This window comes from Zalophus californianus, chromosome 8, assembly GCF_009762305.2.
Source record: "Zalophus californianus isolate mZalCal1 chromosome 8, mZalCal1.pri.v2, whole genome shotgun sequence".
NCBI classification, from domain to species: domain Eukaryota; kingdom Metazoa; phylum Chordata; class Mammalia; order Carnivora; family Otariidae; genus Zalophus; species Zalophus californianus.
The window spans coordinates 96,453,828-96,479,142 of record NC_045602.1 but is presented as its reverse complement, the minus strand read 5'-3'; the positions used below and the strand labels follow the sequence as shown (position 1 = coordinate 96,479,142).

The following is a 25,315-nucleotide window of genomic DNA, read 5'->3' as shown; positions in this document are numbered from 1 at the left end:
CACATGGACGTCCCTGCATTGTTACTTTGAACCTCCATGGGTGTTGACAGCTAATTTCTTGGTGAATAAGTCATGGGTGGGGCAGAGAGGAACTGTCGATAGAGGGCTCCAAGTAAGACTAGGCACTTCTCCAGAGCCAGGGATGAACTGAATTCACTATGAACAAAGCAGCGGGGCAAAAGAAGGGGATGGATTCGTTTTCCGAAAGCTAAGAAGGAATTTTAGTAAATCCTTTTTTTCTCCCTACTTCAGGCCACGTGGACGTCCTAGAGAAGAACGAAATTTCTGAAAGCCTATCTGAGGAAGGTAAAGAGAAGTGAGAGGGTGGCTGGGTGTAAATACCCTCCCACGACTTCAGTGGAGCTTATTCTCCAGCTTCTAGACTGGGGTGTTCCTGACGGGCACCAACGCAATCCTGTTCTCAACCACAGCCCGGAACAAAGACCCAAAAAGCTAAGCCGACAGCGGCCTCTACCCCGAGCTACGGTCTAAGAGTGAGGTTCCTGTCCCCCAGGAGACAAATGAGAGTTTGCCAAAACTCTGGGGACTCCAACAGAGGAAAAAGGTCTCAGGGTCCCCGCAGTGGATATTTCGGGTTGAGGGCCTGTGCTCAGAATCCGGGTCTACCTCGCACCGGATGGGAGACCTCAGGAAGAGTGCTCTGCGTCTCTCAGCTCCGCTCTCTCCATGGGCCTCAACGGAGTTAAAAGGGCACGTGAGCTGGACGAGACCACGCCTTGCCGGTCGCTCAAGGAACACGGGACGAAGGTGTGCCACACTGCAGCTGGAAAACCCCGACCTCACCGCCCTACTGCCGCTGACCCTTGCCAATCCCAGAAGCCAAACCGAACCTCCCCTTGATGCGTCATTTCCGCCGGTCGGGAGGCGGGCCGGCACCGGATGCGGAAGTCACTGCAGGGGCCACTGGGGAGTGTAGTCTTTGAGGCGGAAGCATTAGAGAAGCGGACATGGCAGGGCTAGAAGCTTCACCCGAGACCCTGTACATGTTTTGTAAACGTGGTATTAAGAAAAAAAATACCAGGGATCCAGGTGCCACGGTGGTCATTCTCTAATGACCGGGGAACGTTACCCAGAAACGGCTCCCTGGGAGGCCAATGGGAGCTGTGGGCTGTCAGTGCGCTTCTGGTTGCGCGGAGCATCCTGGGAGGTGTGGCCCCGGCGCCACGCCGAGGATGCTGGATAGTGTAGTCCCGGCGCCCTACAGAAGTAGGTCTCCAGCTGGTGGCTGGAGTGACCCCTTGTTCTTTGGTGGCGCTGGTGAGTGAGGCTCCCGCGGGACCCTTGCAGCAACTGTGCCCTTCCTGGTGCAGCAAGGTAGGTCTTAAAGGCTGGTCTATGGGCTGAGGCTGGGGACGGTGCAGATGGCGGGGAGAGGAGGTAGTGGTGGGGACACGCTGTCGTGGCTCAGGCCGTGCTCTCCCGGATGTCTTATTTTGGGGGGTGTGGGCGCGCATCTCCGAGGAACGTGGGTGAAGCTCAGCCGCAAAGCCCAGTGGTGGTGGGTGCTGGGCTTGGGCCTTTCGTCCAAAGGTTCCTGCGGTTGGGGACAGGTTCGGCCTTGGCCGAAATCCGCGATGTTGAGAGAGGGGGTCGCTCATGTCACAACTCTCCGGGTTTGCGGGGAGTTCAGTAAGTAGCCTTTGCGGGGCTGATATTTCCTAGGTGGTGGCGTGAAAGCCGTCCCTGGGGACATGTGTCCGGAGTTTCGGTGGGAGGATGTTGATCGTCCTTTTTTTGGGTCCAGCTACCCCTCACTTTTGCCGAGGCGAGGCGACAGGCAGGCTGGCTTGGCCAGACGTGCCCGAGTTGCACTGGGTGTGGAGTGGCCATTTTGGCGCGATCCTAGGCTCTCAAATTTGGCTGGTCACCCCAGGGTTCCGGCCTTGGAGGAAGAGGTCGGGTTAGGGTGCACTAGGCAAGTTTTTCAAAGGTCCCAAGGATCCTCACTGACCACAGGAATCACAGATTCCCACATAGCTGGTGTGAACAGCCTTTGGAATTTGAAGGTCCATTTTAACTTTTTATGATGGAGAAATTTCAAACAGTCAGAAGTAGATAGAACTCCATAGACCCATTACTCAAATTCAGTGCTTATCACCTTATGACCAATTTTGATTCTTCTCATAATGCACACACTGAGAATCCTTACAACCCACAGAGATTAGCAATCACTGCCCTTACTGGTTAAGAATATGGCCTCTACAACCAGATCTCATCCAGGCTCAGTCATTTCATAGCTGTGCCATCTTGGGCAAGAGACTGACCTCTCTGTGTCTCAATTTTCTCATCTGTAAAATGAAGATAAGAAATAGTACTTCACTGGGTGAGGAGAATCGATGAAACTCCTACAGTACCTGGAACAGTCACTGGTATATACTCAGTGCCCAATAAGTACTATTAAGAACAAAGGTGAGGGAGGATCAGCTCAGCTCATATTCAGTGTCAGCAGCATGTCAGGGCAGGCTGTGTTCCCAGCAAGCTGCCCACAGTCTTTTCTTCAGGGATAGGCCCATTCCTTTGAGGAGGAGGAGGCCCTACCCTACTGGAGCCGAAGGTTTCCAGTTACTCTTCTGAACCTTTTTTGTTCTTGATCTGCCCCCTGCAGCCCCTGCCTGCCCAGAGAGGACTGCCTGGTGGGCAAAGAGAGGACTCCCGGGTTCCTGACAGTCCAGCTTCAGGTGGGGACCCCTTCCCATTTGCATGCCGGACCTCGGTGGGTTTCCTTTGCTCGACTTTGACATCTTGTGCCCTACAGTGTCCCATTTGCAGGAAAACAAGGTGACAGTTTTCACAGGGACTATTCTTCAGACCTTGTGTCCTCATTCGTGACCCCTTTGATTTCTCCATGCCTCTCTGCTTCAGTATAAACTCTGTTGATTGAGCTCAGATGCAATCCCACTGGAAAGCATTCCTGGATTTCCCCCAGGGAATACTTCCAGTGTGTCCTTGTCAGCAGCAGAACATGCGACACTGTCAGGACTCTTGGGCTCTCAGGCTGCATTGTGACTGTCCAGCTGTCCCTCTGGATTGGGTACCTCATCCTTTTCCTCTTGAGTCACTGGCACCTGGTTAGGCTAAGCGGGTGATGTAGTTTGAAGACTCGCGTTGTCATCCTCGCTGGCTGGAAGGGACGTTCACGCTGGCCGGGCGGGGTGGGGGGTGTTATTGGAAAGGCGTGGGTTGGTTATTGTTGGAATGAGCCCTAAATGACAGGTTAGTGAGTGTGGCCTTGATCTGAGGGCAGGGGGGAGCCTAGAGCAGTGACATGATTGCCCCCTCCAGCTATGGCTGTATGTCTTTCCTTTCTGTTAGAGCTAAACTTGAAAGAATTGTCCCTGCTGCTACCTTCATGTCTATCCTTCCTTCATCTCTTACATATTCCAATGAGGCCTAGTCAGCTCTACCCACTGAAAAACATTCTCATGGAGGTTGTGCATCTCGTGGCTAATGGCCACAGTCAGTTCTCAGCGACATTTTACATTGTTGCATCGTACTTCCTTCTTAAAATATCCTTTCACATGGTGGCTCCTGGTTTCCAGGTTTTCCTTTTACCTCATAGGCCGCTCCTCCTGTCCCTCTTCCCAGCTTTTCTTCTCCCAAACCCCCACTGTTCTTGGACTTTTCATCTTCTCCAGCCACACTGTCTCCATGGTGGCCCCATCTCCTCTCAAGCCTTCAATGCCATCTCTCTGAGGTTCAGCCTAGGCCTGTGCCTTTCAGCTCAGATTCCAGTCTCCTGCTGTCTACTTCAGATTTTCTCTTGGATATGTCTTCAGCATCTCAAACCTAATGTGTCCAACAACAAACTCTGATCACCTCCCCAAACATGCTCTACCCCAAGAGAATATAGACCACTCTTTCAGGGACTTTAGCTCTAATAGGGAGCAGAGACATGACATCTTCCTTCAGATTGCTCAGTGTCAAAACCTTGGCCTTTTTATACTCCATCCCTACTAAGCAAATCTGGACTTACACACACAATCTCCAACCTCTGCTGCTTCCACCGTGGCCCAAACCACCACTATTTCACCTGGCTCACCTGGATAATCATATCTCTTGAATGATCTCTTTGCATCTTCCCTCATCCCCCCTAAAGTATATTAGTAAGTACAGCAACCAGAGGGATCTTTTCAAATGTCAATCAAATCATGTCATGCATTTGCTCAAAACCTTCTAGTGGCTTCTTATCTCAGTCAAAGTCAGAATCAGTATCCTACAAAGTGGGGTATGATCTCCCCCCATGTTTACACTTGAACTTTCTCTCTCCTACTCAGTCTCAAGCACAGCACACCAGCCACAGTGAACTCTGTACCTTGACCATGCACTGGCTCTTGCCTGCGTTGCTCAGCATACCAGCCCCAGTGAACTGGCTCTTTTCAGACCTACCCACTTGGCTCACTCCTTCACACGCTTTAGATGTTTACTCTGTCACCTTTTCAGAGGGGCCATGCCTAACCACTATTTAAAATTCCAAGCCCCACCCCATTAAATAAATAAATAAATAAATAAATAAATAAATAAATAAATAAATAAATAAAATTCCAAAACCCCACCCTGCTTCTGTTACTTTTCTCCTTCCCTGCTATATTGGTCTTCATCTCACGCATCACTTCCTGATGTACTGTGTGTTTTACTCATTAATTTAGAATGCCCATCTTCCTCCTCTGGACTTTTGTGTCAGTGAGGGCAGGTGTTTTTTTTCTTTGTTCACTTTTATATCCCCAGTGTCTAAAATAGTGCCTATCATACAGTAAAAACTTAATAAATATTTTACTGAATGAGTGAATGATCCAACTGTATGTACGTAGAGCTGATTCTGGGAGGAAGGGATGAGGCTGACTGGAATGCTGGGAGAGGGTCTGCAAACCCTACCAGGAGGGACTATGGCCATCGTCCTCCTTCCCCAGCAGGTATGGGAGTGGGGAGAAATTGAGAGAGTTTTCAGAGGTAGAATCAGTCAGCCTTGGTAATGGGCTTTCTATGGCAAGTGGGGAAGTAGTCCTGGTGTCTGAGTAAGGCACATGGGCGAGAGGGAAGGTGCTTCTGTCATTAAGAAAGTTGAGGAGGGAGAAGGCATGGCATGTCTGGAAGTGTTCTGATTATTGATTGCTGCACAACAAACCACCCCAAAACTTAGTGGCTCAGAAGAATCAGCATGTTATAATTTCTCACAATTCTTTGGGTTTACTGGGATCAGCTTTGTGGTTCTTCTGCTCTGTGTGAGTTACAGACCTGGCTGTGGCCACAGTCCCTTGGGGACTTGTTTGGGTTGAAACATCAGAGATGGTTCCTTCATATATTGGGCCCTTTCTGGGTTGGCTAGAAGGCTGGGGTCAGCTGGGACAGCTGGGCCTCACTCTGCCCATGTAGTGTCAGGGCCTCTGTCTCTGCATGGTCTGTCCGGCAGAGGAGTTGAACCTCTTACATGGTATTTGGGCCTCCGTAGAACATAAGCTCTCTAGCCTTAAGACATAAACCTGTAACTGGCACAGTGTCACTTGGGCCGCGTTTACTGGGTAAAGCAGGAACAAGGCCAACCCAAAGGAGCTCCCAGTGTTTGAAGCTGGAATGATTTGAGCAGCCAAATAGTGATGATATTCTGTTATAACCCATGGGATAAGATATGAATCCATACTGATATAAAGAATTGAATAAATTTAAAAAATGGGGGAGAAGGGACAGCTCTTGCTTACAGAATAATTAATGAATTTAAAATTAAAAAGGGAAATAGACCCTCATCATTTGGTAAATACCACAGTAATAACTACCGTGGACACATCCCACAAATGCATGCTAACATTAGTGAGTGGACATTTGAAGAGAAACAGGGTATTTGTATAATCTCAAAGTATCTCTCCCAAGATATTTATTATAAAACCCCAGCAGACATCGCCTTAACCAAGTGATCAAGATCAAGGTTAATATCATCAGTAATAGACATATCAGTATCATCAACTCCTTGATGCAGTGCACTGAAAAGGACATGACATCACTTCTGAGATAATCTAGCCAAAAATGAACTAACCTCCTTCTGATCGTGAAAAAAACATCTGACAAACACAAAATTGAGGGATATTCTTCAAAAGTGTCAAGTTCACGAAAGACAAGAAAAGACAGGAACTGTCACAGATTGGAGGAAATTAAACATACCTGGCAACTAAATACAACATGGGAACTTCGTCTGAATCCTGGACCAGAAAAAGGACACTAGTGGAAAAACTGACAAATTTGATTAAGGACTATGATTTAGTCAATACCAATTTCCTGGTTTTGATCATTGTACTATGGTTTTCTAAGATGTTAACATTAGAGAAAGCTGGGTGAAGGTTATATGAGAATTGATATTTTTGCAACTTCTCTATAAGACTAAAATTAGTTCAAAATAAAAAGTTCTAAAAATCCATCAATCTTATGTTCTTGAGTTTTTTTTTTTTAAGTAAGGAATGGGTGTTGAGTTTTGTTAAAGAATATTTCAGCATGCATAAAAACACTTGGTTTTTCCCTTAGATCTGTTGATTAATATGGTATATTATAGTAATGGATTTCCTAATACTGCACCAATCTTGAATTTCTGGGAATCCCACTTTGTCTTGGTGAAATATTTTCTTATTGTCATGGTGGAGTCTCTTAGCTGATATTTCTAGAATTTTGCTTCAATATTCATAAGTGATAATGATCTTTAATTTTCAGTTTTTTGAACTACCATCAAGTTTAGGTGTCAACATTAGAGTTGCTTTATAAAAAGAATAAGGAAGTTCCCTTCATTTTTCAGTGCTCTGGGACAGTGTTTTGAGCATTGGTACTATCTGGTTTGAAAGGTTGGTGAAATTCCCTTGTGACCATCTGGCGTCAGTTACATTTCCTTAGAAGTTATGTATTTCATCTAGGTATACAAATTTTTTTTATAAAGGTCTGAAAAATACTCATATGACTTTTTAAAAATGTGTTTTGGTGAGTCAGTAGTTATTTCCCCTATCTTATTTCTTACTTTCAATATTTATGCTTTCTCTTTTTTTTTTTTAAGATTTTATTTATTTGACAGAGAGAGACACAGCGAGAGAGGGAACACAAGCGGGGGGAGTGGGAGAGGGAGAAGCAGGCTTCCCGTGGAGCAGGGAGCCCGATGCCGGGGCTCCATCCCAGGACCCTGGGATCATGACCTGAGCCGAAGGCAGACGCTTAACGACTGAGCCAGCCGGGCGCCCCTGCTTTCTCTTTTCTTAAGTTAGCCATGTTTCACTAATTTTTTTATAGAAATTAAGATTTCGGGGCGCCTGGGTGGCTCAGTTGGTTAAGCGGCTGCCTTCTGCTCAGGTCATGAGCCCAGGGTCCTTGCTCAGCAGGGAGCCTGCTTCTCCCCTGCCTGCCGTTCCCCCTGCCTGTACTTGCTCTCTGTCTCTGTCTCTCTCTCTCTGGTTCTCTCTGTGTCAAATAAATAAATAAAAGCTTAAAAAAAATTAAGATTTCACTTATTACACTTTTTTATGTTCATTTTTTTCCATTCTTATCTTTATTAAAATATCTAAAGCTGTACATTTCCCTTGCTCACTGTTTTAAATGAATCCCACACATCCACAGGGTTTTCATTATTATTTTTAGAAATTCTGTGACTTCATTTGTGTTTTCCCTCCAACTCCCACCTAATGCAACATTCAGTAAACCTTTTCTACTTTCCCCTTCCCTTGTCTCTTCTCCCATTTTAGTGGCATTTCTACTTTATCAGAACACATGTCATATACCATTAGTATATATTTTTCTTCCCTGCTCTCTTACCCACTATGTTGTGCTAGATCTACAGTTATATATATTAAATGCTCACCATCAGTTCTTTACCTGGTTTCCCTTTCCTGTTTTATCATGTTTAATATTCATCTTCCATAGATTCCTCACAAAGAGCTTCTCGGGGCGCCTGGGTGGCTCAGATGGTTAAGCATCTGCCTTCGGCTCAGGTCATGATCCCAGGGTCCTGGGATCGAGTCCCGCATCAGGCTCCCTGCTTGGAAGGGGGCCTGCTTCTTCCTCTCCCTCTGCTGCTCCCCCTGCTTGTGCTCTTCCGCTCTGTCAAGTAAATAAATAAAATCTTTAAAAAACAAAACAAAACAAAGAGCTTCTCACAAAGAGCTTATGCCTACGGAATTCCCCAAGCTCTTGCATGTGTAAAATGGTTTCCTATAGGCTTCTTACTTGAAGAATCCCTTGGATGAATATGAAATCTTTGGCTCATAATGTCTTTCCTTAAGTTTCTGGTAAATGTAGCTCCACTGCTTTGGATGACTTTTTTTTTTTTTCATACATTTTTTTTAATGTGGTAAAATATATATAACACAAAATTTACCATTTTAACCATTTTAAATGTATAGTTCAGCAGCATTAAGTATATTCACATTATTGTACAACCACCCCACTCTCCATCTCCAGAACTTTTTACATCTTCCCAAACTGAAACTCTGTACCCATTAAGTAATAACTCCCTATTTTCCCTTCCCCTGAGCCCCTCTCAACCATCCTTCTACTTCTGTCCATGTGAATTTAATTACTCTAATTACCTCATGTATGTCAAATCATACAATATGTGTCTTTTTGTGTCTGATTTATTTCACTTAGTCTGATGTCTTCAAGGTTAAACTATGTTGTACCATGTGTCAGGATTTCCCTTTTTTATCTGTGTGTGTGTGTCTGTGTGTGTGTGTGTGTGTGTGTGTGATTTTGTTTATCCATTCATCTGTTAATGGACATTGGGTTGTTTCCATGTTTTAGCTATTATGAATACTGCTATAAACATAAGTGTACAAATATCAGTTCCAGGGGCGCCTGGGTGGCTCAGTTGTTAAGCGTCTGCCTTCGGCTCAGGTCATGATCTCAGGGTCCTAGGATCGAGCCCCACATCGGGCTTCCTGCTATGCGGGAAGCCTGCTTCTCCCTCTCCTGCTCCCCCTGCTTGTGTTCCCTCTCTCGCTGTCTCTCTCTGTCAAATAAATAAATAAAATCTTTAAAAAAAAATATATCAGTTCCAGTCCCTGCTTTCAGTTCTTTTGGGATATCCCCAGAAGTGGGATTGGTAGATTTTATGATAATTCTATTTTTAATTTTTTGAGCAAACACTATATTGTTCTCCATTGTGGCTGCACCATTTTATATTCTGAACAGTACAAGATGGGTTGAATGATGATTTTGATAATTTTGATGAAAGTCTGATATATTTTTTGCCTAAGATCCTTTAGGATTCTTGTTCTTAAAGGCCTGATAGCTTTTCTAGTAGATATCTTGAAGTGGGTAGTTGTGAGTAAACTTCCCTGGTACTCTGTAGGTCCTTTCATATTTAGACTCAGGTCATCTATTCTTGAAGTTTTCTTGGACTGTAGTTTTAAATATTGTTTCCTTTTTGTTTGTTTGTTTTCTTCAGGAACTACAATTATATGGGTGATATTCCCTTTATTGTCTGATTTCCATTTCAACCACTTTCTCTCTAGCCCATCCTTTGTTTCATTTTTATTCTCTCAAGTGGTTTTCCTGCTACACTTCAACGCCCATCCTGTTTTCATTTCAATCTATTCTTTGCTGTCTTGTAATTTAGTTTCATTTCTTTCTGAACTTCAGTCAACACTCATTTTGTTTATTTTTTTGTCCATTTCTGTTCTTAGCTTTTGAGTTTGTTTCCAGATTTACTGAAATATAATTGATATGCAACATTGTATTAGTTTAAGGTGTGCAACATAATGATTTGATACATGTATATGTTGGGAAATGATTATCACAATAAGTTTAAGACTATTTCCTCAACATAGTTACAAATTTGAATTTTTGATTCAAGATGATTTCTCATATGCCCAAATGTTTGAGGATATTGAATTCAGCTTGTAGTGTTTTGTTATTCTTTTTCTCTATTACTATTTTTTTCTTTCCTTTCCTTTTCTTTCTTTCCTTTTTTTTTTTTGTAGAATTTTTTTTAGCTGAACTCTGGAATAGAGGAGGACTGCACATCTGCATTTCTGTAAACAACTGTCAGATTCTTGTGTTTTTGACGGGAAACTCTTCTGTTAGTGTAACTAGTATGATTCCTTTGCTGGATTGCAGCAGGAGGAGAGATTGTGTGTTCTTTTTTTAATTCTCTTCTCTTTTGCAGGACCCTGTATTTCCCCCTTGCTTATTTTTCCCCTTTACCTTGGAGTTTCCAAGAGTTGCCTTTTCCTTGCTTGTAATCCCCTTTTCCCTTGGAGCTTCCCCTTTCCAAGACATCCTGTGCTCATTCTGCCTAAGCTTTTAAGTCCCGTCCCTGTAGTAAGTATTCTGACCTATCAGTACACATTTTCAGCATTTTCTCATGCATGGTAATGTTTCTTTTCTGATGGTTGTTTTCTATCAACTTTATTTTTTATTTTTTTTTAAGATTTTATTTATTTGACTGAGAGAGACACACAGAGAGAGGGAACACAAGCAGAGGGAGTGGGAGAGAGAGAAGCAGGCTTCCCGCGGAGCAGGAAGCCCGATGCGGGGCTTGATGCGGGGCTCGATCCCAGGACCTGGGATCATGACCTTAGCCGAAGGCAGCCGCTTAACGACTGAGCCACCCAGGCGCCACTTCTATCAACTTTAAATCTGCTGTTAATGTCTCTCTTCTCTCTTTCATGTAGTTTTCCCCCCTGAGCTGCTCTTCTACTCTCTGATGGCTTAATGTTGGAAGTAAACGAGATAGCGCACTGGTTTCGTGTTTTATGCTTTTTAAATTTTTTTTTATTTTTTGCTTTTTTTTATAGGTAATTTATTCACAGGTAATTTGAAGTTAGAATATCCTCTGTCCAGGTATGCTGAAAGGATGTACGTTTTGTGTAAATGACCTGTGTTTCAGTAGAAGCTTATCTAAGGTATTTAGCAATCTTTGACTTAATTGGATTCAAGCTCTAAACTCAGTCTCACCTGTGAACAGTAGCAGAAACCTGCACAGCTCCATTCACCTTCCATCCATTGTTAGCCACTTGAGCTCTTTGTTTCTTGCCTTCTGCATTCAGCCAAAGTATTCAACCAACTTTAGGAGGTGTTGTGTGTAGATTTGAGGCTCCATCCCTAGTTGCTCCCACTTTTCTAGGATTTTGGCAGGCTGTTTCCAGAAAGTCTGGAAGCCACAGACTATTGATCTATTCCTCCTGTGCCGCTTGAACTGGGGAGTGCCCTCAGGTGAAAAACGAGTTAAATACAGGTCTCACCAGTATGCATCCCTTCTTTCAAGGGTTGTACCCCCTCCGGTTTCACACTGCTTTTGGTTGCGGTATCTTCGATTTTTTTTTTTTTTATGTTTTGGTTAGGGTGTATAGTTATTAGTAAAAGGGTTAGTTTGATGCAAGCTGTTCTCAGTATCACAATCTAATGCTACTGGTTTTTAATTTACTCTTTCTTGTTCTTTTAAAAAACATTTTCTTCTCTTTTTCTCAGTTTTTGTTTTTTTCCTACTTTCTGGAATAGAAAGCAGGTGAAAACAATTTGTTGGGTTTTTTTTGTTGTTGTTTTAAACCCAATACATTGACAGTTCAAAAAACTGGCATTTTCCCTTTGTGGTTTCTTATTTTCAATATTTATGTTTTCTCTTTTCTTAAGATAGCTGTGTTTATTTCACTAAATTTTTAAGAAATTAGGATTTCACTTATTACACTTTTTTCTGTTCATTAATTTCTGTTCTTATCTTTATTAATATATCTAAAACTGTACATTTCCCTCATCTCACTGTTTTAAATGAATCCCACACATCCACAGTGTTTTCATTATTATTTTTAGAAATTCTGTGACTTCATTTGTGTTTTCCCTCCAACTCTCACCTAATGCAGCATTCAGTAAACCTTTTCTACTTTCCCCTTCCCTTGTCTCTTCTCCCATTTTAGTGGCATTTCTACTTTATCAGAACACATGCCATACACCATTAGTATATATTTTTCTTCCCTGCTCTCTTACCCACCCACTGTGTTGTGCTAGATCTACAATTCTGTATATTAGATGCTCACCATCAGTTCTTTACCTAGTTTCCCTTTCCGGTCTTACTGTGTTTAATATCCATCTTCCAGTAGATTCTTCACAAAGAGCTCAAGGCTATAGAATTCCCCAAGCTCTTGCATGTGTAAAACTCGTTTCCTATAGGCTTCTTACTTGAAGAATCCCTTGGATGAATCAAGTATTAACCAAAAGTGTGGAAAGGGGCACATACTTAATATGTGGTCGTTGGCATTGTGAGTTGGTCAGCCTTTGGAGGGCAATTTGGCAGCGTAAGCACATGTTCAAAATTAAGCCCAGTAATTCCACTCTGTTAGCACTCATACAGAAAGACTGACATGTTTGCAAAAAGGTATTGCTTATAACATTTTGGTGATAAATACGACAGCCTGTCCAATGACAGAAGAATACTTTGTTAAAGAAAATGTGGTCTGGGGGCGCCTGGGTGGCTCAGATGGTTAAACGTCTGCCTTTGGCTCAGGTCATGATCTCAGGGTCCTGGGATCGAGTCCCACATCCTGCCACTCCCCCTGCTTGTACTCTCCCTCTCTCTGTTTCTGGCAAATAAACAAAATCTTAAAAAAAAAAAAAAAGAAAATGTGGTCTGCTGTTGGACAAAGTATAACAATTATTAAAAAGAATGGAGTTTTAAAAGAAATTCTTTTTAAATAAAAACAATGGAGTTAGGTCTGTGAGTACTGGTGTACACATAGACCCAAGATATTAAATGCAAATAAGTCAGAATACAGATGGTTTTTATTTATGGGAAAGTAACATTGTTACTTTACATGTTTACACATGTACCCAAATACAAATGAAAATGACGAGACAAAATGATAAAGAGCACTAATGAAATAGTTAACAGCAGTTACCCAGATGTGGGCCTGGGGCAAAGGCCAGAAAGAGAACTAAACTTTTTCTTTTATAATCTTCAGACTACTCTGGATTCTTTCTAACACTAACAGAGATGTTAATCACATGTATAATTACATCAAATGAAATTAAACCACAAAAGTAAATTTCTTGAAAAATGTCTTTTGACTTCCCTTATAAATGATTTGCCATTTTATTTCATTTTTTCCCTAACCACTTCGTCCAAGTCATAATATTTATTTATTTGACCTGAGTTTCATAGTTTATTATTTAAAATTGATCATTAATTCTTGCCAGTTTCTGTCCTTGGTTATTGCTTTGGATTCCACTGGTTTTGTTCTCAACACACTGTTTTATCTGTCCTGGCTATCCAATGAAAAAACTGTATACTTTTTACTTTTTTAATGAAAATTCTCAAACATAAAAGAGACAACAGTATAATGACCATCCTTACATACATCATCTTGATTTAACGCTTCTTAACATTTTGCCATATTGCATAAGTTTTTTTGCTGGCTAAGAATTTTAAAATAATTTTTATTAATGGAAGAATTCCAGACATGTTCAAAAGGAGCAAGAATAGTATAACAAAGCCCCAACTTTAACAGTCATCACCATGTTGCAGTCTTCTTTCATGTTTTTGTCTCATTTTTTCTGAAATGTTTTTAATCATTTCCATCCATAAATACTTCAATATGTATCTTTGAAAATCAACCAGAATACCATTTTCACAACCCCTCAAATTCGTAATCCTGCACTTAACATTATGTACTTCCAAGTAAATGGCCTCAAAAATGTCCTTTTACATTTAACTTGTTATCAGGAGAGTTTGGAACTGAACCTGTTGAAGGCCTGGCTTTCTGGACCTTTTTCCAGGGCCCTAGTTGAGAATCAGCCTGGTAACATCATGCCACCTGTCCCCCAACTGAGGCAGGTCCTGCCTCACTCATGGGGAGAGCATTTCTACCTGACACCCTTTCATTTCTGTTTTCCTTACCCAGATCTGCCTTCTGAGATATCCTTCTTTAGGGATACCAGGGAAAATGGCCACAGGGTGCCGGAAAGCCAGGGTAATGGTGAGTGTTTTCTGTATTTCCACACTGGCTGTGTCAGGATAGACTCATTTTCTTATTCTGGCTGCCTTGTTGGTACCTGGCAGAGTCTAGCATTAGTCTTGGAGTGATTTACTTTACCTGAAGCCTGTTCCATCTATGATTTAAGTCACTCACCAAGTGGCTAACCCTGAACAACGCACAGTTCTACAGGACAGGAGAGAGTCTACATTCCTTTGTTCAGCTTTAAAACTTTTATAAGCTGAGAGTGATATCAGGGAAAATAATGAAGTAGGAAGCACCAGGAATCTGTCTCCCCACGTAGGCAACAATTTTATTGGCAAAATCTGTCTGATGTAACTATTTTGGAACTCTGGAGTCTAGTTGAATGCTTGCAGCTTCCAAGGGAAGGTTTGGAATGGTCAGTTTCCACTCTTAGTGCAGTACCCATCACACATCCCCCTCCCCCATGGCAGAAAGCCATGCATGTGTTCCTGAAGCAGTTTGCACACAGCTTGCGGAGGCCAGGGTGGGCAGTAAGGACCTTGTCCTCCAAATACTGAGGATCTGTATTCTGATTCCTGATTGCTGCTTCTCATTACAGAAGTGGGCATTACATTGTTACAACCCCCACTGGCTGAAGTAGGAGATTTAAAGAACCAGATCCTGGGAAATTTCTTCCTCTTTATTTTTTCCCTTTTCACCTTTTTTGTCAGACATTTCAGGATGGAACATCCAAAACAACTGCATGTATCCCTATACATCCTTTTGATTTAGAAAGTTACCATGCATGCCCACAGAAAGGCACAGGATCAGAAAAGCATAAGAAAGACCCAAGAAGGGCGCCTGGGTGGCTCAGTTGGTTGAACGACTGCCTTCGGCTCAGGTCATGATCCTGGAGTCCTGGGATCGAGTCCCGCATCGGGCTCCCTGCTCGGCAGGGAGTCTGCTTCTCCCTCTGACCTTCCCCCCTCTCATGTACTTTCTCTGTCTCTCATTCTCTCTCTCAAATAAATAAATAAAATCTTTAAAAAAAAAAAGAAAGAGACCCAAGAAAACCCTAAGTTTACACCATAGGCTGAATCGCAGCATAGACAGCCTACAATAATTTTAAAACCCAGTAGATACTAGGGAGTCTGAGTTCTAGAGTTGTTATATTATAATATTCAGATATCCAATTTTCCACAGAAAATCAGGAGGCAAAGAAACATGACAATATAGTCCATTCAGAGGAAAAAAATAAATCATTAAAAACTATCCCTGATAAAGGCCAGATGGTGGGACTTACTGGACAAAGACTTTAAAACAGTTGTCTTAAGATTCTCTTAGCTAAAGGAAGACATGAACAAAATCAAGAAAATTATTTTAGGACAAACTGGAAATAGAAATAAAGAGACAGAAGACATAAAAAGCAAATAAGAAGCTCAACAAACTCCAAGTAGGATAAAGTGTCAAAGAGACCCACACCACAATACAGTGTAACCAAACACTTGAAAGCCAAAAGCAACATAGAATCTTGAAAACAGCAAGAGAGAAGCTACTTGTCACATACAAAGGGTCCTCTAAAATCTATAAGCCAGAATCTTCTGGAAGCCAGAAGACAGTGGGTTGATATATTCCATGCTGAAAGAAAAAATTGTCAACCAGGAATTCTATATCCAGCAAAAATTGTCCTTCAAAAGTAAGGGAGAAATCAAGACATTCCCAGAAAAAGAAAAAGTCATATAGTTTGCAGCCACCAGACTTGCCTTGCAAGAAATACTCATGGGAGTCTTTGAGGGTGCAATGAAATGATAGTAGACAGTTACTTGCTGCTATAGGAAGAAATAAATTTCTACAGGTAAATAAGTTGGCAGTTATATAAGCTAGTGTTATTGTCACTTTGGTTTACTACACTTTTTGTTTTCTGAATGATTTAAGAGATTAATGCCTTAAAACACAATTATGAGTCTATATTTTTGGACACAATGCACAAAGTAATCTTATGACTTTAATAACTGACAAGAGGTGAGGATAGAGCTATATAGAATTGTGCTATTGAAGTTAAGCTGATATCAATTCATATTAGGGTGTTATAACTTTAGGATGTTAAATTTAATCACTGTGATAACTCTAATGAAAATAGATACAGAATGTACACAAAAGGATATGAAGGGGCACCTGGGTGGCTCAGTTGGTTAAGTGTCCAACTCTTGATTTCAGCTCAGGTCATGATCTCAGGGTTGTGAGATCAAGCCCCACGTCGGACTCTGTGCTGGGTATGGAGCCTGCTTAAGATATTCTCTCTCTCTTCCCCTCTCCCTCCCTCCCTCTCCTAAAAAAAGAAAAGAAAGAAAAAGATCTCCAGGAAACAACATAATTTTACAACTTAAGAGTCTAGAAAAAGAACAAACTAAACCCAAGGTAGCAGAGGAAGAAAAGAGTCAAGATTAGAACAGGGTTAAATAGAGAATAGAAAAATAATAGAGAAAAATCAATAAAACCAAAAATTATTTCTTTGAAAAGTTTATCAAAATTGACAAAACCTTTAGCTAGCTTGACTGAGAAAACAAGAAAGCTCAGATTACTAAAATCAGAAATGAAGTGGGGCATTACTGCTGATTCTACAGAAATAAGGGGGGTTATATGAGACTGCTATAAACTATTGTACCCCAACAAACTGGATGGCCTAGATGAAATGGACAGCTTCTTAGAAACAGAAAACCCCAGGACAGAATCAGTAAGAAACAGAAAGTCTTGAAAAAAAAAAAAAAAAAGAATTAGAAAGTCTTGATAGACTAGTAAGGACATTAAATCAGTAATCAAAAGCTCCCAACAAAGAACAGCCCTGGACTGATGCCTTCACTGGTGAATTTTATCATGCATTTAAAGAAAAACACCAATTTTCAAACATTTCCCCCCTCAACATGAAGAAGGAACACTGCCTAGCTAATTCTGTGAGGTCAGCATCACCTTGATACCAAAATCAGACAAACCTTGATACAAAACCAGTAAAGAAAATTACAGGCCAAGATCTCTTATGAGTACTGGTGCAAAAATTCTCAACATAATACTAGCAAACCAAATTCAGCATATTAGAAGAATTATACACTTTTCTACAGTAGTAAAAGAATTCTATACACTGTATAGAATTATACAGCATATTAAAAGAATCCCACTGACTAAGTCTAGTCCTAGAATGCTAGGATGGTTCAACGTGTAAACATCAATAAATATACCACATTAACAGATGAAGAGCAAAAACCCCACGGTCATCTCAACTGATGCAGAAAGTATTGATAAAATCCAGCACTCTTTTATGATAAAAATACTCAAGCTAGGAATAGCTCATGTATATGAAAAACTCACAGCTAACATACTCCATGGTAGAAGACTAAAAGATTTTCCTGTAAGATAAAAGATCAGATATGACACATATACCCACTTCTGCCACTTCTGTTTAACACAGTATTAGGAATTCTAGCCAGAGTAAGTAGGAAAGAAAAGTAAAAAAAAAAAAAAAAGTATCTAAATTAGAAAGGAAGAAGTAAAATTAGCAGATGACATGACTGTGTATATGTAGAAAAGATTCCAGACACACACACAAAACCTGTTGGAACTAATATACAAATTCAACAAAATAGCAAGATACAAAATTAACACACAAAAGCCAGCTGCATTTCTATACCCTAACAATGAACAATTGGAAAAAGAAATTAAGAAAACAATTCTACTTCCAATAGCATCAAAAAGAATAAAATACTTAAAAAAAAACTTAAGAAGGCAAAAGACTTGTACATTGAAAAATACAAAACCTTCCTGAAATAATTAAAGAAATGGAAAGACACCATGTTCATGGATGGAAATTTTAATATTGCTGAGATGACAACAGTACTGAAGTCGATTCAGTGTAATCTCTACAAAAATCTCAATGGCTTTTTCTTCTTTTCTTCAGAAATAGAAAACTTAATCTTAAAAAAAAAAAGAAATAGAAAACTTCACCTTAAAATTCATATGAAATCTCAAGGGACTCTGAATAGCCAAAACAATCTTGAGAAAGAACAAACATGAAGGGCTCACAGTTCTTGATTTCAAAATTTACTACAAAGTTACAGTCATCCAAGCTGTTTGGTACTGGGATAAAGACAGAAATACAGACTAATGGAATAGAACACGGAGCCCAGAAATGAACCCTCATGTATATAGTCAAATGATTTTGGACAAGAGTACCAAGACCATTCAATGTGGAAAAGACAGTCTATTTAATAGATTGTGCTAGGAAACTATGCCTACATGCAAAAGAATGTAGTTGGACCCAAATCTCACACCATATACAAAAATGAACTCAAAATGGATTGAAAACCTAAACAGAAGGAACTAAAACTATAAAACTCTTAGGAAAAAGACAGGGGAAAGCTTCATGAAATTGGGTTTAGTGATGAGTTCTTGGATATTACACCAAAAGCCCAGGCAACAGAAGAAGAAATAGATAAATTGGTCTTCATCAGAATTTATAACCTCTGTGCAAATATATTTCCAAATCACTTATCTGATAAGTGATCTGATAAGTGATTAACATTCAGAATATATAAAAAACTGTAACCCAACAAAAATACAAAGACCCTGATTCAAGAATGGGCAAAGAAAATAATTTGAATAGATATTTTGCAAATAAGTTATATAAATGGCAAATAGGCATGTGAAAAGATGATCATCATCACTAATCATTAGGGAAATGCAGTCTAAGTCCACAGTGAGATACCATTTTACACTCATCAGATGGCTGTTATAAAAACAACAAAAATAAAACAGAAAGCAACAAGTATTGGTGAGGATGTGGAGAAATTAGAACCCCTCTGCATCACTAGTGGAGTTGTAAAATGATGCAGTTGCTGTGGAACACAGTGATTCCTGAAAAAAATGAATGTGACATTCCCATTTGCTCTTGTAATTCTACTTCTGAGTATATACCCCCAGATAATTGAAAGCAGGGACTCAAACAGATCACTGTACACCAATTTGTGAGGTAGTATTATTCACAGTCATTAAAAAGTGAATCAAACAAGATGTCCATCAATGGATGAATGGTCTATACATAAAATCAAATATTTTTTAGTCTTGAAAAGAGAGGAAATTCTGAGTTCATGCTTCCAAAGGAATGAACCTTGAAATTAGCCAGACACAAAAGGACCGATATTGTGTAAGTCCAATTAACTTGCAGTACATAGAATAACCACATACATAGAGATGGAAACCAAAATGGTAGTTATAAGGGTTTGGGAGGAGGAGGGGTTATTATTTAATGGTTACAGTTTCAGCATGGGATGATGAACAAGTCCTGGAGATGGATAGCCGCGATGGTTGTACAACTATGTGAATGTACTTAATCCTACTGAAATGTACACCTAAAATGGTAAAAATAGTGTAATATTTGTTAGGTATATTTTACAATAAAAATTAAAAAATCTATAGGCTGCTACATTCCACCTCTTCTGTATTCTACCTTTTATTCCTCCCGGGTTGTCCTCCGTGTCCACATGGTGGCTTCCTCTCTTCCTTTGCTCACAGTGTCGTCTTCTCCGCTCCCTGCATGCTTCATCTGGAATACCTAACACTTCCCTCTTCTCCTCACTCCTGCCCATTCTCTAAGAGAAGTCCCTGGGGCTTCTTCAGGACTCTTTCCTGATGTCCGTATTTCACTGTGCTCACCATTTTGAAATAGAGTTAAGGAGATTAGTAAAACTGGGCAGGGGGGTGAGAATGAATATAGAGATGAATTTGAAGGTTGAGTAGCCAAGAAGGTCCACCCTGAGCATCCACAGTGTGGGGCCATAAATTTAATATACTATTATCTACATTTCACCAATTGACCACAGAGGTGGACCCCAAACCCAGGCAGTACGTTCAAGTCCATGCTCCTCACTATGCCCCACTTGTGCCTCTCAGACCCAAGGAGGCCAAGGGACCATGGCATTTACGGAAAGGACTGAGTTATAGTTAGGCTGTGCCATTATTGAATTGTATGAACTTTAGTCATTCAGATGCTTCAATACTAATGTGATTGGTAATATTACTTAATTTTTTAAATTCTTAAAATTAAAAGTCTGTTACATTTTTACTTTTGTTTACTTTTTATTTATTATTTGCTCTTCTATCTGCCTAGATTTAAAGTTCCTAAAAGTTAGGGACTTTTTTTTTGCACATATTCTCCACACAGCCCACCCAGGATCTTGAATGTAGATTCACAGGTGTTGTTGGCTGGATAGCAACAGAGGTTTAAAGGTCTTGGAACACATGGCATCAGGGTCACAATCAAAGGCAGAGTATTTTTTTTAAATTTATTTTTAAAGATTTGTTTATTTTATTTTGAGAGAGAGAGAGAGAGTGTGCATGGGCACACACAAGTGGGGGGAGGGACAGAGAGAGAGGGAGAGAGAATCCCAAGCAGGCTCCACGCCCAGTAGAGTCTGACATGGGGCTCAATCTCATGACTGAAATCAGGAGTCGGACACTTAACTGACTGAGCCACCCAGGTGTCCCTAAGATTTATTTATTTATTTCAGAGAGAGAGAGAGAGAGAGAGAGAGAGAGAGGAAGCACGAGCAGGGGGAGGGGCAGAAGGAGAGGGAGAGAGAATCTCAAGCAGACTCCCTGCTGAGTGAGGAGCTGGACACAGGGCTTGATCTTAGGACTTTGAGGTCATGACCTGAGCTGAAATCGAGTCAGAGACTTAACTGACTGAGCACAAGGTGCCCCCAAGACAGAATCTTGGTAGCTCACCCGCCGCCCACTGGGCAGCATCCTCCCTTCCCCTCAGCCTGAGTCGTGGGCAAGGCTGGCTCCTCAGTGAGCAGAGCTGTGTTTTCTGTTACAGGCACACATGGCATTCAGAGATGTGGCTGTGGATTTCAGCCAGGAAGAGTGGATGCTGCTGAGCCCCGCTCAGAGATCCCTGTACAGGGAGGTGATGCTGGAGAACTACAGCAACCTGGTCTCACTGGGTAAGCCCTGGAATCTCTAAGGACTCATGTCCCTGCTGCGGGGCATTTTAGGCTGTGCTTGAAGCAGCCATCTTGCTTTCTGAGTTGGCCCTTGTGCCCCTAACCTACAGCCACCTTGTTTTTTCTTTTCCTGTGAGCAGGAATTCCATTTTCTAAGCCAAAACTTATCAGCCAGCTGGAGCAAGGGAAGGAAACCTGGAGAGAGGAGAGAACATGCCCACCAGCCGCCCGTCCAGGTGAGTGGGGAGTGCTAGGCAAACGGAGAACAGAGCTGCAGGCAGCTTGGCGTGGGAGACAGGAGGCATTGCCCTGGTGCTAGAGAGCAGCTGTTCTCACCTCCCGTGCTGTGGTTGGCGTTGCCTGGCATGGCCTCCCTTCTAGACCTTCATCCTCACCTAAGGGCAGGGCTCTCCTGGTGTCTCTCATCTCCTTCTGCCACTAGAAGTCTTTCTTCCTCCCACTGGGTTTGCCCTCTTTCCCTCACTCAGATCTCTTCCGTAGGCATGGGCTTCTTTTTTTTGCTTTTCTTTTTAAAGATTTCATTTATTTGAGAGAGAGAGAGAGAGATAGCAAGTGAGAGAGAGAGAGAGAGAGGGAACACAAGCAGGGGGATCAGCAGGCAGAGAGAGAAGGAGCCTCCCTGCTGAGCAGGGAGCCCGATGCAGGGCTCGATCCCAGGACCCTGGGATCATGACCTGAGACAAAGGGAGACACTTAACCCACTGAGCCACCCAGCACCCCTCATGGACTTCTTTCTGTTACTGTTTTTTAAAAAGATTGAGCAAGAATGTAAGAAAAAACCCAGCAAGCTACAGAAAGAGGGCAAGCTTGCAGATGGCCACCTTCTCTTTATGTCCTCACATGGCTTCTCTGCACGTGCACATCCTTGCTGTTTCTCCCTCTTGTAAGGACGCTATTCACATCAGATAAGGGCTCTACCCTTGTGACCCCTTTAACCTTAATTACCGCTTAATTAAGGTTTAACTTAATTACCTCTTTAAAGGCCCCATCTCCAAATACAGTAATATTCTGTATCAAATACTGGAATATAGATGTGTATACAGTTGATTTTTAAAAGTTCATTTCATTGGGACGCCTGGGTGGCTCAGTTGGTTAAGCGTCTGCCTTCAGCTCAGGTCATGATCTCGGGGTCCTGGGATTGAGCCCCGCGTCAGGCCCTCTGCTCAGCAGGGAGTCTGCTTCTCCCTCTCCCTCTGCTCCTCTCCCTGCCTGTGCTTTCTCTCTGACAGATAAATAAAATCTTTAAAAAAATAAAAAAATAAAAGTTCAGTTCATTGATCAAGAAAATTGTGTTCAGGTTGGTCCAGTACCATCACTACCTGGTTTCTCAAATTATTTGGTCGTTTATTGCCTTCAGAAGACTAGAAGCAGCTGTGATAAAACAATACACTCAGCATCTTCTACACACGAGGTACTATACGAAGAAATTTTTGCTTCTATGCTGATTTGTGGGAAGATTTTTATTTAGACTAATTATGGAAATTAACAGGAATTAAACTGGTCAGGAACCCCAGGAGGGAGCATCTTTAAGGGAGTAGGGGACTATACTGTGTTTGTGTCATCCATTGCTGAAAACCTATGGCCTTGTAGAAATTCTGGCCCAAAGTCATCCTCTAATAAATATTCATTAGTGAGTGGAGGAACTCCAGGCACCTCACACACGATCTCTTTAACCATTTTTATGCTGCTTCCTACAACTAGGGGTTCTCCATTCTGAATGAGTGTTCTCTCCATCTGTCCCTTTGTTCTCAGGGGGAAATAGGGAAAGACCTGACATTTCCCTACAGGTCCTCTGGTCAGATCTCACTCAGTCAGAGGAGATACTCGTGGACACGGTTTCGGTCATGTGCGTGGTGGCGACGGGACATTTGTGGGAGCCGGGGAGGACTGTTGCTTAGTGTCCCTATATAAAAGAGCTGAAACTGCCTGGGATGATTTTTATAGCTGACTACATGGGAGAGGCTTGGGAGGGGGCTTTCTGGGTTGTAATGGAAGAGGCTGGAAGAGCACATCATTTAAAGGAAGTCTTGGCTGGGTAGCTCTCCAGTTTTAAGCATTTTGAAGAGCAGGGAAGCGGGTCTCCCAGCAGACTGGGCAGAATTGCTCGGGCTACCCCACAGCGTCTCAGTTCTGACTCCAACTTTTCCCTCTGCAGTGGAACCAAAGCCAGAACTCCACCTCTGTCCTTTCTGCCCTTCGGATTTTTCCAGTCAGAAAGTCCACGTGCAGCACATGCTGTGTAATCATCCCCCCTGGGTCTTCACATGCCTGTGTGCAGAGGCTCCTGTCGAGCCCGGGGATCCGTGCCCAGGGGACCAGAAGCAGCAGCAACAGGCCTCAGATCGAGAGCCCTGGAGGGATAAAGCAGAAGGTCAAGAGAGAGAAGGCGCCAAGCCTTTGTTTGGCAAGACAAAGAAGAGGACTTCGGGGGCATTCTCTAGGCCACCCCAAAGGCAGCCGGTCAGCTCCCGGAGTGGCCTCAGAGGCGTGGAAATAGAGTCCAGCCCCACCCCGGCAGGGAACCCCGAGGAAGCAGACAGACTGTTGAAGAGGATAGAAGTCTTAGGATTTGGAACGGTCAACTGTAGAGAGTGTGGACTGGGCTTCAGCAAGATGACAAACCTGCTCAGTCACCAGAGGATTCACTCCGGGGAGAAGCCATACGTGTGTGGGGTGTGTGAGAAGGGCTTCAGTCTGAAGAAGAGCCTTGCCAGGCACCAGAAGGCGCACTCGGGGGAGAAACCGATTGTGTGCAGGGAGTGCGGCCGCGGATTTAACCGGAAGTCAACACTTATCATACACGAGAGGACACACTCAGGCGAGAAGCCGTATATGTGCAGTGAGTGCGGGCGAGGCTTTAGTCAGAAGTCAAACCTCATCATACACCGGAGAACACACTCGGGGGAGAAGCCCTACGTGTGCCGGGAGTGTGGGAAAGGCTTTAGCCAGAAGTCTGCTGTCGTCAGACACCAGAGGACACACTTAGAGGAGAAAACCATCGTATGCGGTGACTGCGGACTAGGCTTCAGTGACCGCTCGAACCTCATCTCACACCAGAGAACACACTCCGGGGAGAAGCCTTACGCCTGCAAGGAGTGCGGGCGCTGCTTTAGGCAGAGGACGACCCTGGTCAACCACCAGAGGACACACTCCAAAGAGAAACCTTACGTGTGTGGAGTGTGTGGGCACAGCTTTAGCCAGAATTCAACTCTCATCTCACACAGGCGCACACACACCGGGGAGAAGCCTTATGTGTGCGGGGTGTGTGGACGCGGCTTTAGCCTGAAGTCACACCTCAACAGACACCAGAACATACACTCAGGGGATAAGCCCATCGTGTGCAAGGATTGTGGGCGAGGCTTCAGCCAGCAGTCAAATCTCATCAGACACCAGAGGACGCATTCAGGGGAAAAGCCCATGGTGTGTGAGGAGTGCGGGCGAGGCTTCAGCCAGAAGTCGAACCTCGTTGCCCACCAGAGGACACACTCAGGGGAAAAGCCGTACGTGTGCAGGGAGTGTGGGCGAGGCTTCAGTCACCAGGCAGGTCTCATCAGGCACAAGAGGAAGCACTCAAGGGAGAAGCCTTACACGTGCAGACAGTGTGGACTAGGCTTTAGCAACAAGTCAGCTTTAATCACACACAAGCGGGTACATTCAGAAGAGAAGCCATGTGTGTGCAGAGAGTGTGGCCAAGACTTTATCCAGAAGTCACACCTCCTCTTACATCAGATGACACACCAGGGAGAGAAGCCTTACGTGTGCAAGATGTGCGGCCAAGGCTTCAGCCAGAAGTCCCACCTCAGCAGACACAGGAGGATGAAATCTGTGCACTACAAACCTCCACTCCAGCCTGACTCTGAGGCCTGTGTGGGACAATCTCCTGACCTCTTACACGCTCTTTGAGAGTGAAGGTAGTGGTGCGGACTAAGTCATCAGAACTGTTATACTTTCATGAAATGGAGTAGAGAAGTGCATTCCAGGAGTGGTCAGAGGACATTGGACTTAGTTCACTTTCTCCACACTAAGTCTTCATGTTTTGTGGCCTTTTGTTCTAATAAACATTGCTTCTTTACAAATCCGTAACCTTGACTATGTACCTCATTCACCCATCTGTAAAGATAGGGGACAAGGAGGGGTACAGATAACTTGAACTCCTAAGTCCACTCTTCCACAAGAATTCAATTCCTTGGAAAACAGGAACTGAGTCACTAGAATATTTACTAGAAAGTCTGGTCCTTGGTAGAGGGGGCAAATCGAGGAACTGTATTCAGGGATTTCAGGCGAGGGGAGGGAATCTTCCAGGTGTCTTCCAAAAAACATGGCTTCCTCTAGCAGGCCCACTTTGATCTGCAACTACCCACTTCCCTTTACTTCTGTGACAGCCCCCTTTCT

The 25,315-nt window shown here is 42.7% G+C and overlaps 1 protein-coding gene across 9 annotated transcripts; it reads left to right on the top strand.

The window, feature by feature from the left end:
* The first annotated feature begins 1,115 nt into the window (after positions 1 to 1,115).
* Positions 1,116 to 25,000, top strand: ZNF133 (zinc finger protein 133). Of its 9 annotated transcripts, none has more exons than XM_027623290.1 (6): positions 1,313 to 1,335; positions 2,627 to 2,699; positions 13,872 to 13,946; positions 20,776 to 20,902; positions 21,043 to 21,138; positions 23,079 to 25,000. In XM_027623290.1, the coding sequence occupies exons 3-6, from the start codon at positions 13,914 to 13,916 to the stop codon at positions 24,824 to 24,826; spliced, it is 2,004 nt and encodes a 667-aa protein (XP_027479091.1). In that variant the 5' UTR covers positions 1,313 to 1,335; positions 2,627 to 2,699; positions 13,872 to 13,913; the 3' UTR covers positions 24,827 to 25,000. The 9 variants fall into 9 exon arrangements, with proteins under 9 accessions (XP_035584879.1, XP_027479094.1, XP_027479090.1 ...); XM_027623287.2 differs by lacking the exon at positions 1,313 to 1,335 and adding an exon at positions 1,414 to 1,650; XM_027623293.2 differs by lacking the exon at positions 13,872 to 13,946 and having other exon boundaries at positions 1,214 to 1,335; positions 2,627 to 2,734.
* Positions 25,001 to 25,315: the final 315 nt, after the last annotated feature.

Excerpts from the sequence above, each read along its gene's own strand:
- ZNF133 (XM_027623287.2), top strand. The coding sequence starts at position 1,445 with ATGTCTTATTTTGGGGGGTGTGGGCGCGCATCTCCGAGGAACGTGGGT. Across the intron at positions 1,651-2,626 it reads CCGGGTTTGCGGGGAGTTCA|CCCCTGCCTGCCCAGAGAGG; the intron begins GTAAGTAGCCTT and ends TGCCCCCTGCAG. Across the intron at positions 21,139-23,078 it reads CCCACCAGCCGCCCGTCCAG|TGGAACCAAAGCCAGAACTC; the intron begins GTGAGTGGGGAG and ends TTCCCTCTGCAG.